The 13,779-nt window shown below is 40.0% G+C and overlaps 1 protein-coding gene across 2 annotated transcripts in view; it reads left to right on the top strand.

The window, feature by feature from the left end:
• Positions 1-13,506, top strand: part of glcci1a (glucocorticoid induced 1a) — a 294,096-nt gene extending 280,590 nt beyond the window's left edge. For both annotated transcript variants that reach the window (XM_028817035.2, XM_028817034.2), the window contains exons 7-8: positions 7,015-7,135; positions 10,975-13,506. In XM_028817035.2, coding sequence (XP_028672868.1) covers positions 7,015-7,135; positions 10,975-11,314 — 461 coding nt within the window. In that variant the 3' untranslated portion in view covers positions 11,315-13,506. The remainder of the gene's footprint in view (positions 1-7,014; positions 7,136-10,974) is intronic.
• The last annotated feature ends 273 nt before the right edge of the window (positions 13,507-13,779 follow it).

Raw genomic sequence — 13,779 nt, 5'->3', positions numbered from 1 at the left:
ACGAAAAAAAAAACAGCAATAGAATTTTTGTTCAGTCCAGTTCAGTCGTGCGGAGGGTTGTTTGTAGGTCACCCTGAGCGTTCAGTTGTGTTGCGCTGTTCACTATGCAGTGATCTTGTAACTATAGTCACATGGCGCAACTCATGTAAAGGACCTTAGTTTGTTTGTTGAGCACGTTTGGCTCGTTGGGTTGAAGCAGTAAGCACTTGTGGTTGACGATGGCGAGTTTCGCACAGATGTTTGCGGGTAAAAAGCGAGAAAGTAACGTGTGAAAATACTTTAATTACAGCACAGATGATAATAAAAGCAAATGTAACATGCAAGAAGAAGAAAAGAGTCTCGGAGTTGCTGTGCAGGGCCAGCTGGATCAGTTCTTAGGCACCATGACTGCACTTCATACAGGGACGTGCAGTCTCACCTGTCATCATGAAAAGTAAAAAAAAAAATAATAATGATAACATAAAATAAATTTGTCCACTGGTCGTTGCTATAAATTTGTTTTCTGTATGATTCCAACCATTTTGATCATTTTTATTGTCAAAATCACCGAATTTGCACATTTCCTGTTCAAATATAGGGGAGAAACGTAAAGTGCGGCAGCGACAAGCCTCACCTCAACCTCGGACTGCGCTGTCCCTCACACACTGGGCTGATGTATACAATGGCGTGTGTCTGTTGCTGTCTCTCTGTATGTCGCCAATATCATGTTTACAGACACGTTTATTATACACCCTGACTTTCCACAGTCTGGCTAATATCTCTAATGAATGTGTGTGACATATTTAGTCTTGCTGATCGGACATAAAACTGCAGTGAAAAGGCACAAGGAGAGGCAGACAGTACCGTGGCGCCCTGAAGGGGGCGCATGTTAGCCCAACAGGTGCTTGTTGCTGCTGTTCTTCTACGCAGAGGCTCTGGGTGCCAATAAGTCAGCGATATCAGAAAGTCAAGTGCACTGCAGCCGTCCGTTTATTTTTATTCTTTGTTCCGACTGACTGCCAAAATGGAAGATTAAGACTTTTAAAACTAAAGGAAAATAAGGAGGACTTTTACAAGAAATTGATGGAGATTTTCGTGGAGAAGGATAGGCGCATGGATGTCATTTACAAATAAAGGTAACACCATAAATGGTTTTCAGTTTTATAAAAAATGGAATCAGACTAAGAAAAAAATCCAATATTTAAAAACTAAGTTTTGACCTTAAATAAAATATTCTTTTATTTTACTTGTTAACCTTTTGTTGAACAGTCTGTATTAAAATTGACTAAAGCATCAGAATTAAAAGCTTTAAAAAAAACTAAATATATTTCAATTAAGGTCAAAATTGAAATCCGTTTTTTTTTTTGTATATCACTCAATACTTTTATTTGTATGGAATGAGTATGAATTGTGGAATTGCAATGACAAATTTAGAACACATGGAGGGTGCAGAGCAGATGCGCTGTCTCTCTCTCTCGCCACTATAAATGTAACGTTCTTTTTTTATCCAAATATCTACCTTACCTATGTGTGTGTAAAGAATGCTTATAAGATATGAAACATAACCAGTAGTCAATGTGCATGCTGGCTGACAACTGAATACTGAATAAGCGACTCTTTTGGGTTCGCATATTTGCAAATCTGACTCTGAAGGAGTCCGTGCCTCAGCAGCCATGAACCTCACCACACGTCACTGCCTCAGTACTGACAGAAGAAATCGTCATCATACAGTCTACTGGCACTAGTGGCTGTGTACCTGCATTACAGGCGCTCGTCAAGCAAATATTTTCACTGTGTGGCTATCAGTACAGTGGACATCATTGCAACATGAACAAATCTCGTGAAATGCGTGCTTGTTTAAAGCTTAACGGCAATATGCTTGCACAGGCTGGTTTCTTGGTTCGAAATATTTGATCTTGGTGACGACACTTATTAGGCCACTTAATTTGTTTGACCGTTGATAGTCAAGCTTTGTTTAACGGCATTATGAACTGTGAGTGTATTTTGTTGACTGAAACATAACTTGCATTGAAATATGTGTAGGCCAGCATTTGTGGTCTTGCAACAGAAAAAACAACTAAAATTGTACTTATGTAAAAAAGCCAGAACTAAATTAAATACAATGTAAAATTTTAAATACAGAACTAAATAAAAATAAAAATTGTTGACTCCACTGAAAACTAGAGCAAAATAAAAATTAATTTCATAAAATAAAATAAAAAATAAAACTACAATTAATATCAGAACTGAAATATCACTGTATAAAACCAGACTGGAGACTAGGAAGGCGCCTCGAAAATAATGATGGTCTGAAAAAAGGCTTTACAGGAATGCACACGACACAGAGAGCACTGGTGAAGGGACATTCAGATACACACGAATGGCACAGAAGGTACCCGCTGGGCAAGAGATAGCAAATATAATAATTTCAAAATATTTGCTATCTTTCATAGGTACCATATACTATTTCAACAAACACATACTATCTATTGATATATGTGTAGAGATTTGTACACACACACACACAAACATATATACACCCACACTCAGTTACACAAGGTAATGTGGGCAAATCCACTCAGCCACACATAATAATAACAATAATAATAATAATACATTTTATTTAAATAGCACCTTTCCCATGCTCACATGTACACTTATACCAGAGATTGACTGGCCTGGTTTCAAAGAGATGTTGTATAAGTAAAATAATAATTTTGTACAGTTCATTCATATGTAGGGCAGCATAATGATGATGTGGTCAGCGCTGCTTTCTAATGGATCTAATATCCTGAGTTCCAGTCCCATGCCTGCCCAACGTTCATTCAGAGTTGTTAAAGGTACTGCCACACCTCCCACACCCCCATAAGATGTGCATGTTAGGTGAACTGGCAATTCCAGTTGGCAGCATGTGAATGGACTGGCACCCTACCACTCAAGTGGCAAGTCATTTGTTGGGTTGCCTGCCACCTGACTGCCAGTAGATTTTACTCGCATACTGACATAGACTTCCAAGCTATGTAATATTATTTTAATGTCACTGCCGTCATGTCTTGCTTTTGATGTAACAATAATGTCATACTTCCATAGATAGATAGATACTTTGGACAGGTGGGTGGTACTTATGTGCCCCAAAGGAGAAATTGAGCTTTTTACCGAAGTTTAAGAAATATTATAACAAACAACAGCAACCCCCACAAATACATGCAGAACAGATGAAGACAAACTTGGGACTTGGCTATAGATAAGAGACCAGTCACAGTGAGGCGTTATGAAGACATTGTTGTTGGTATAAAGCAGTGTTTATCAACCATTGGGTCACAACCCACTTTTGGGTCGTGAGACGACGTCAAGGAGTTAGGAGTCACTGTCCTTGGGTCATAGGCTTTTTAAATAAAAGCTCACTGTAGAACACCCGTTCCCCCAGTCTTAACGTATCTCATTCCATTAGCACTTGCCGCACACGTATTTCTTGTTTCTACTCATGCTCGTTTCACCCAAACTGAGAATTTAATCACGTAAATAGATAGAACTGGGTCCCTGGAAACCTCTTGCACAAAGGAGCCCCAGTGGTGTTTCTTGACACACTTCTGCAGAAAGATTTGTTGGCTGAAAGTCCTCAGTGCTGGTGTGTCAGAGAGAGGATGTGTAGCACTGTTGTTTGGTATCACTCAAAACCATCATCTTACTTTGCCTTGATATGTTAAGCAGGCCCACTTATATTTTAAATATTTTAAAGTGTGGCTTTTGAAGATAAAAAAAAAAAAACTTCCAACTTTTATAGTACAGTAATCCCTCCTCCATCGCGGGGGTTGCGTTCCAGAGCCACCCGCGAAATAAGAAAATCCGCGAAGTAGAAACCATATGTTTATATGGTTATTTTTATATTGTCATGCTTGGGTCACAGATTTGCGCAGAAACACAGGAGGTTGTAGAGAGACAGGAATGTTATTCAAACACTGCAAACAAACATTTGTCTCTTTTTCAAAAGTTTAAACTGTGCTCCATGACAAGACAGAGATCACAGTTCCGTCTCACAATTAAAAGAATGCAAACATATCTTCCTCTTCAAGTCAGGAGCAGATGTCAGAGAGATAGAGAAAAAAAGCAAACAAATCAATAGGGCTGTTTGCTTTTAAGTATGCGAAGCACCGCGGCACAAAGCTGTTGAAGGCGGCAGCTCACACCCCCTCCGTCAGGAGCAGGGAGAGAGAGATAGAGAGAGACAGAGTTTGTTTTTCAAGCAAAAATCAATACGTGCCCTTCGAGCTTTTAAGTATGCGAAGCACCGGGCATGTCGTTTCAGGAAGCAGCTGCACAAAAGATAGAAATGTGAAGATAATCTTTCAGCATTTTTAGACAAGCGTCCGTATTGTCTAGGTGTGCGAACAGCCCCCCTGCTCAGTCCCCCTACGTCAGGATCAGAGAAAGTCAGTGCAAGAGAGACAGAAAAGTAAGCCGGGTAGCTTCTCAGCCATCTGCCAATAGCGTCCCTTGTATGAAATCAACTGGGCAAACCAACTGAGGAAGCATGTACCAGAAATTAAAAGACCCATTGTCCGCAGAAACCCGCGAAGCAGCGAAAAATCCGCGATATATATTTAAATATGCTTACATATAAAATCCGCGATGGAGTGAAGCCGCGAAAGGCGAAGCGCGATATAGCGAGGGATTACTGTATTCACATTTTGATGAAAGACACCATTTAAGCACTCAGGATAAAAGGAACGCTGATTTTCGTCAGGCCTTCTGCTGTTGCCACAAGTTTCTTGTGTGTCTCACATAAAATTTTAAAATGATTATCTGTATTTCTTGATTGACATATTATTAATGCATCACCTTATCCCCAATATTTCAATAAGATTTCAAGATCACTGTATTAGAAATGTTTATGGTTTTTATATGTTTAATTGTTTTAAAATGATCCAGTGTTACTACTACTTCATGTCGCTTCCTTTATATTACGTCATAGGAGCCATCTTAGGAGGACAGCTCGCGCATACATTGAGTAACTTTATCCATCCATCCATTATTCAACTCGCATAATCCAGGTGGCACCATGCAGCTACCAATCCTGGATGGGGTACCAGGCCCACTCACTCATGCATGGTTAACTTGGAGTCACCAATAAACCAATAAACGGACACAGCTTTGAGGTGTGGGACAAAAAGTGGAGAACCCAGTAGAAAACTACAAAGGCACAGGGTAAGATGCAAACTCGAGACAGACACCAGTGTCAACCAGTGCTCATCAACTAAAGGATTTATGAATATGATGTTGCTAGAAAGTTTTATCAATATATACTTAATGTTATAAATTAGCTTTTAGTTCATGATGGGTTGATTAGTTACTCTAGAGAGGTGTGTACCTGAGTGTGCTTTCAGGTAAACTAGCATCTTGTCCCGTGCTGGTTGCCACCCTGTGCCAGACGATCCTGAGATAGGCACCACCTTAGACTGGATAAGTAGCAGGCAGTTTAGCATAGTAGTTAAGGACTTCACACTCTGGGATCCTGGGTTCAAATCCCTCGTCTGATACTGTTTGACCATGAGCAAGTGCCCATGTTCCAATTGGAAAAACAAAAGAAATGTAACATATTTTATCTCAAATGTTGTAAATCACCCTGGATAAATGAGTCTGCAAAATAAAGAATATATATGGGATTGGCTCCAGCAGACCCCCGTGACCCTGTGTTCGGATTCAGCGGGTTGGAAAATGGATGGATGGATATATATATCCATCCATCCAATGAATATATATATATTCATTGCATTCGTAGTCGGTGTCACAATCTGATTGTATGGGTGGTTACCTACCAGGTAACGCTTGTGGTTGGTCAACAAGTCAGCTAACATCCGCCACGGTGCCCTCATTTCAGTTGCGAGAAGCAGATCATAGAATGGTTGAAATAGTTTACTGTCAAATAATGCAAAGAGTACGCGACACGTGTTTCGCCCTAATTCTGGGCTCATCAGGCGTACACACTCCACTGCACTCCCTCTCGGGGAATTGAACCTCGGACGTCAGTGCCAGAGGCGAAGCCTCTAACGTTGCGCCACGGCGTGTGGTTCATTCATTTGACAGCATGTAGATCGGGGTAATTACATTCATTGCATTCGTAGTCTGTGTCACAATCTAACATGAAAGTAACCCTTACATTTTAATATTCTAAAGTAATACACAATGGATAGTTGGTCTTCTTATACATGCCAGATATAATGGAAAATATGTTAAATTTATTTTTTTTTTGCATCCATCACATGTAGTTGAGGTTGCAGAAAAATAAGAATTTTTTAACGCAGGTGACCCATAGCCACCTTATACATACAGTATGTGTGTCCGGCAGCTGCACCAGCATGAACTTTTTCTAGAAGCTGTTTGCTTCTTCTCTGTGTCTCCTAAATCCCCAGGATATTGGATGTATGGCTAAATGCACTTTACCTCAAAAAAGGTCCACTGGCATGTGTCCGATTTAAAGACATGCTTGTTCACTTTCTTTTTTCTCTCTATTGCTGATGTGAAATCAGAAGCCAGAAGTAAGTGAGACTTGAGATGGGACATTATGTATTGTTACTTACCTTTCTTTCTTCTTGAGCAGATTGCTATCATGTGAAGTATCAACTTTCTGCAACTTTGATTCAATTTGCGCAAAGGAAAAAAAAGTTTTGTTAAAAAGATGTCCTGGGCTCAAGTGCGTTACTCACTCTACATGTAGTTTGTGGGAACAGCTTTTGCCTTTTGTGTCTATGAAACTTGATTTTTCTCATTGTTTGAGTGCGATTGTTGTGTGGTTGTTGGCCCCAAGTGATTTTATATCCTGATGCACTTACACGCTGGAGTGTAATACCCAGACCTCAATCCTCAGGGCCTGAGAGTTAGCTTTCCTCTAGAAATGCTGAAAATGGTGACCGAATGGATGGATACTTGCCTGGAATGTCGTTCACGTGACTGCAGTTGATGGCCATAAGGCTGTCCTGTACTTGAAGCCTCCTGCTATCTGACATCCCCCAGTAATCTGCTGCTTTACATTTTCAGACAGTGGGAGTAGTTCACCTTTGCCTAAGTTTGCCTCATCTCCCAAACCAAACAACAGCTACATGTTCAAACGAGAGCCCCCAGAGGGATGTGAGCGAGTCAAGGTCTTTGAGGAAATGTCGTAAGTAATGCTTTTTATGTTAGCAGATTTCTACCAGCAGTAAACGGTAGACGCATGCAGGATGCAGCACATGAAATGCCGTAGCGCTCTTCAGGTTAAGTCTGCCTGCAAGGGTTACTTTCTATTGTTCACAAATGAAGGCTGAAGCCGGGGCCGCACAGACTTTATTCTGTGTATAGAGGGTGCCTGTGCCTTCTACGCTGTGTTTTATTTCATTAGTGATTGTCCCCCAAATTGGGTCATTTAAGCAATAATGATTAGCAGAAATAAAAAATGAATTAATGTTTCCTGTGCTAACGTTAATACGTGTTGGCTGTAAGAAGCTGCCCCCTTCTCTTGTAGCCGAGATGGGTGCTAAAGTGTGCTGCACATGTTGCTGCGAATCTCATTTGCTGCTCTTGACCTCTTCTTAGGAGTTTTCTCTGCTGCTTATGCGCAACTTTTTAAGGCCTTGGCTCTCTTTAGCTCCAAATTCCTTTCTTTATTTAATGGTTGCTTTGCAAGATCCAATCGTTTCCTGCACTGTGTAATAGATGACTGCCATTTCCAACTCTTCTCTGTGACAACTGCCTAATTACACCACTGCAACTGAAATACAGCATCAATTGAAGAAATCAAGTAAATAAATTGTACTCAGTCATGGAAAGTGATTTCAACTTTGACTCCATTAAAGAGAAGTTGGTTGTTAGAGCCTACACTTTGTGGTTAATCTTGCAAAAGATTGTTTGTGGGCACACAAAACACTGAAATCGTGGGGGTTTACACAGCTATCGTCCCAGAGTGAAAAGTTATAGGAACGTTCAGCTTTGATGGTGTATGAAGGTTAGGGTGCCAGACTCGCCAAACGTCTTACCCTCTCTCTCTCGTTCCCTTACTCTATGTTTAGTTTCAGTATGCTTAATTAAGTGCAACTCATTTATGTCATCCATCATTATGTCATTTCATTATTAAACTCATGTAATCCAGTTGAGAGTCATGGCCGACCAGATTGTGCCAAGCAAAATAGAACCCAATGCAGGAATTTAGAGCCACCAGGTAAACTAACGCACATGTCTTTGAGAGGAACCCAGACGCAAGCCACACAGACACATAGATAATGTGCAAACTCCAAGTGGAGCCTGGGATTTAAATACGACTAATGACTGCTCCACAGTAACTCCCCGTTTCCATGAAATTCGTGGTGCTCTGTTAATAGTTAGGACTGTAACTGAGCAAACAAGTACTGAGTACTGAGAAAAGCGCTATATAAATGTAATGAATTATTATTATTATTAACAAGCCCTTTATATGCCACTCACTGGACATCATCCTCAGTTGTAGGCTTACATGTTTCAGTGTTCATCCTTTTCTCTGTTCAAGCAAAAAAAAAAAAAAATCTAGTATAATTTGAAGAGAATTGGACTTGGCGGTTTCCTGGAGACAGGGTTATGCCATCCATTCATCACATAAGCCCTTCTAAAACCAATCAACAAATCAGAACAATGATGGGCGAGGAAGCATTAAGAAGGAGGTGTCAAGAAAAGATGGAGCCACATGGGCACCCTGAAGAGACAGCATTGGTACCATCTCAGCATTTACACTTCAAAACAATAGAAATAGCCAATCACTCCTGTTATCTAAATTCTCCAAAATAACACTGAGTCAAGTTTTGAAGTTTCCCAAAGTCCTACTGTCTACCACACTACTTGATCATTTATAAATCTCTGTATGAAGGAAAAACTTTCTAAAACCTAAGCACAATCTGCCATTAATTTGTTTCAATTGGTACCCCCATGTTCTTGCTAAAGAATTGTTTTTAAAGTAACTTCCGAGATCCACTTTACTGATATCCTTTATAATTCTAAACACTTCAACTTTGTCACCTCTTCATCTCTATTAGCTTAAACTCCTTCAGTCTTTCATTTTAGCTCCTGCCTTGCAGTCCTGAAGTCCTCTGGAGTTTCTCTAGCACTCTTTATTTTTTTTGTAATATGAAGGCTTCACTGGTGCGTTACATACCTTAAGGGTAACCTAACTCTACCACCTCATTCTGCTTAACTTAACATCCTGTTAGCCGCCTTCCCAATTCCTTCTTTACACTGCCTGGCTTTAGAGAGTGAAGAGCCCACTATTACTCCATTGTCCTTCTTATAAGATGCACTTTTGAGTTTTGATCTACCCATTATGCTTTCAAATCTAACATTTTAATATTCTTTGTGTAATTCCTTACATTTACTCACATTACATTTCATTTGCTATACATTTGCCCACTTCTGAATTCTCCCTTGGTCCTTCTGTACAAATGTGGCTGATTCTAGATGTTCTGCCATTCCACCTAGCTGCTATCATCTGCACATTTTGTTTTTATGCTTAAATATCTTTGGAATTTTCCACTTATTTTTAGCATACCCATAAAACAGTATTCTTAAAATCCGTAAAGGAAGAAGAATTTAATCAGGCATACTAAATAAGCCAGTATATCATCCACTCATATTTGCTAGTCTCCAATCCTTTTTTAAAAATACACATTAAGGGTTTATACATGTACTCTCTAACCTTAATCACTCTAGTATAAATGTTATGTGGTCCCTGCATTTTGTTTGATTTCAGCCTATTTAATCTAAGCAGCACATCTCTCTCTCTACAATTTCAGAATCACTAACTATCCCTCCGGTGTTCCCTGCACCTACTGGGAGATTATTAACATCCTCAAACATGTAAACTTTGGAAAAAAATATAATTTAGACTATATTCTATTTCACTGTATACATATATTTTAACTTGCCCCAGGAAAAATCTAGTTTAGAGCGTATGCTATTTCACTGTAAGTATATTTTAGTTTGCGGTAACCACTTCACATCTCCTCCTTAACTGTTCAATTTTTTACATTTCTATAGTAAAAGAAAGGCAGATCAAAACAACACAGAGGGCTTCTACTTGTTGGGTATGTCAGACTTGCCAGCTGCAGTTGCTGATCTCATCACCAGACCATGTCGATGTAATTGACTGATAATCACTAGGCATTTACTGACTCAGTGCCGACATTCCAGCTCCTTCGTGCTTGACTCTTGTTTGTGGCAGCCAGTAATCTGCTACCTGATGGAGCCTGTGCTGTATGAAGGGTTAACAAGTATGGCAAGTTCAGCCGCAATCTCTGCCCCTTTTTTCTTTTTCCTCTTCTTTGCGGTACGTAAAACACAAGACATCAGACTGATACGCTTCTGTTTTATTTGTGAGGTCTAAAACACTCATGTTCCTTATACCTTGTGGCTGCATTGTATTTATTATATGTATTATAATAAGCACTTATTGGTTGTTAGCCCACCCCTACGACTAAAGGCACGATCAAACCTGTAGCTGGGCATATTGCATTAGCTGACAGGCTTCACAGGAGCACACCTCCAACTCGATAAGATTATGGAAATAAAGGCTACAACTGAAAGCTGCTAGAAAATTTGCGCAATGTGACATAATCTTTACACTACATAAAGCTGCAGGCATCTGGTAGTCGTGAAGTAAACTGACATTTAGTGAGAAGCTACTTTGGAATTGCTGGAAGTTTTGTTTCAGTGACGCTCTTCTCTTCACCATAGCCTTCTCGGTGGGGGCAAGTGGGTTCTTTACAAGAGTGTGTCAGTATACTCCTTTTCATTTTTTCTATCATTTCAAGGCATTTCTCTAGTGATGCTTGTTAGATGAACTCTTATAAGATGGAACAGACACTTTCCAAATATGACAGAGAAAAGGTGGGCTTTGTAGGAGGGTGCCAGAAAACAGATGGACTTCTGTATGGGTTTTGTAGCTTCCAATTAGAGTTCTTTCTCCAGTAATATTCTTTTCTCCTTCTCTTTATGTCAAAGGTCTCGGCAATCAGGCTCAATCCCACTGTTTTCATGTCCCGACAAAAACAAGGTAAACTTTATACCAACTGGATCTGCCTTCTGCCCAGTGAAACTACCATCTTCTGACCAGAATCCGCTGGACTCTCCTGACGAGCACACCACTGGAAACATCGAAGGAAGCACACAGTCTGTCAGCACTGTGACTGTTGAGCAGCCCTACTCTCAGGTCTCGGTCGACACCAGCACAGAAGTTTTCCCAGAGGCCTGTGCACAACTCTCCTCGTTTCAGCAGCCACCAGCGATTCAAGAGTCCACAGAGGAGGAGTATTCCACACCTCAGAACTATGCGTTCATGTAGAGTCTGGCAGAGCAGGCCTCTGCCCTGAAATGGGGCCGAATGAATTGCTATGTTTTAACATCTGCATGAAGTAGCAACAAATGTCCAGATCAGAAAAACTTTAGCGTTCTTAGCATATCTTTAAAAAAAAATTAAAAAAACAACAAAACAAACAAAAAAAACAAAACAAAACTTCTTGGCAGGGATAGAATTCATCTCTTTTAAAATAACTCGGTAAAGCAGTAATGCTTGAAAAAAAGAAAAAAAGGAAAAAAATAAACATGCTTCATTAAGTGTTTTAAGTGGGGGACTATGCATTTCATCGTATGTTTATTCATATTTAGTACTGTGTCCTGTGTTCTGTTTCAACATCTACAGTATGATATAAGCTCTTTATCAAAATGAAAGAAAAATGCCTGTCTAAATTGAAAAAACTGTGTATTGCTGTGTCATGTATGTTATGGAAAATGCTGTATTTTTCAGGATTGTGTTTACAATCGATCCAGGTTATGTTTCTAAACTTCTTTAATACATACAATGCAAAAAAAGAAAGAAAAAAAAAGATTAAAAAAAAATGGCCACACTAGTTGCACAGTGCCCACGTAATGGCCTCGCTTCAGGTACTTCTGTTGAAGTCTAAACTCAGGTAATTTGGAATGTATCCACATATAAATGAAACAAAAATGTGGCTTTCGAAGCAGAAAGAGGGAGTTAACAATAAGCATCGCTCTCTTGCCTTTCCTTTTTTGTACATTAATCTTTTCTCATTACATTCCATGTCCTTTAAAATAAGTGCATTCTGATCCAGGGAGGCCTCCTGGAGTGATGAACGTCCTCATAACCAGCAGAACTGTGATGTCTGGCGCATCACCCTTAAGGGAATGAAAGACGCTTTGTGCGGCATTGCAATTGTCGCTCCTTCTACGACTGTTAAGCTGTTGAAGTTTAAGGGGTCCGGTACAAGGCTGTACATACAAAACATTCCGTAACCGATCGAAAAACGGAGATAATTCTGATAACCCAAAACGAAAATCGTAAGCCAGAAAGCATTTCAGTTTACGGTTTAATATTTGTCATTTATAACCGCATTTTGGTTGGGAGTTACAGAGGAGGGAGGGATGGAGTGGAAGGTAATATTTATAAAATACAAATTAATATTTAGTTTCTCACTCAAACGCATTGCCGTTTTTTGATGACTGTACAGCAACACATGATGAAACCTCCCTCATTTGGCTCCCCTCTTCCGATGTACAGTAATAAGATGGCGTTGACTGGCTTTACAGTCCGTAAGCAATATTATAAAGGTTTCTAGTGCTTTATCTTTCTACCAAGTCACACTAACAAATTGCCAGTCGTAACTTCTTTATCTATCTATCTATCTATCTATCTATCTATCTATCTATCTATCTATCTATCTATCTATCTATCTATCTATCTATCTATCTATCTCTCTCGAGTTTTCCTATCTTACAATCTGGCACTGTTCACAGTGGACCAGTGGCGTAGCTAGGGGTGGGGCAAGGGGGGGACATCTGTCCCCGGGCGCAGCATCCAGGGGGCGCCAAATTTCCCTTCCCCATTGCATTTTGGCAAACAGGAGGGGGTGCGAAATCTTCAGTTGTCCCCGGGCACTGAAAACCGTAGCTACGCCTCTGCAGTGGACTAGTTGCAGTTCTACTGGGAAATGACAACACGACTGATCTTGAGTCGCACATGCCGGGTGCAATTTTCTCCCAAACACGATAAGCTGAACGAAAGATCTGGTGTGCTACAGTTGGGTGTGCAATAATGGCGATGTAGCGATATGCTGGAGAGCAACAGTTTGGAATGTTACACTTGATGCTACCATTATTGTCCTGCATTGATTAAAAGACAGAGGAACTAAATATTAATTTTCTATCAAATCAATGTTGATCTTATCTTTCTAAAATTGTTAAACAAACTGCTCAAGAACAATAAAAAGCTAACAGTTTGCCCTGTACAAAAGAAGCTTATCTGTGTCTCCTCCATCCAGGTGCAGAACGTTTTGCTGTTCAACAAGCTTGTCTGAAGTTTGTACGTAGGTTCACTGTAACAACAAGCCACTGTGCTCAACAGTATTTATGAACTGCCACACAATGTTGCTTTAAGTAATGAGGTGTGGCTTTTGTTTTGTATTTTTCAATTTACAGCTTTTGTGTCTTATTTAAATAAAGTTGTTAGCAGAACCAAAATCTGTAGTATCGGTGGCCACCTTACTAGAGCTATTTTGTAAATGATGTGCCTGCAGGTTCACCCGCCACTAAAATGCAGAAAGCCATTGAAGACTGTATGGTTAAAAGTGTGACGCCCCACGGCTTGCTGTCAGTGGGGGATAGGAAGGCTTCAGCTTCTTTATTATCCCAACTACTGTACATCCGGTGGACGCTGATTAGAACGATTGCAGGTTACAATGTGGTAAGAAGGGTTTTTCATACATTAAATAAAATGGTTGTCCAAGCAGGGTG

Source organism: Erpetoichthys calabaricus, chromosome 13 (assembly GCF_900747795.2).
Source record: "Erpetoichthys calabaricus chromosome 13, fErpCal1.3, whole genome shotgun sequence".
Lineage (NCBI taxonomy): Eukaryota > Metazoa > Chordata > Cladistia > Polypteriformes > Polypteridae > Erpetoichthys > Erpetoichthys calabaricus.
The sequence above is the reverse complement of the archived record's forward strand: the minus strand, read 5'-3'. Positions and strand labels throughout refer to the sequence as shown.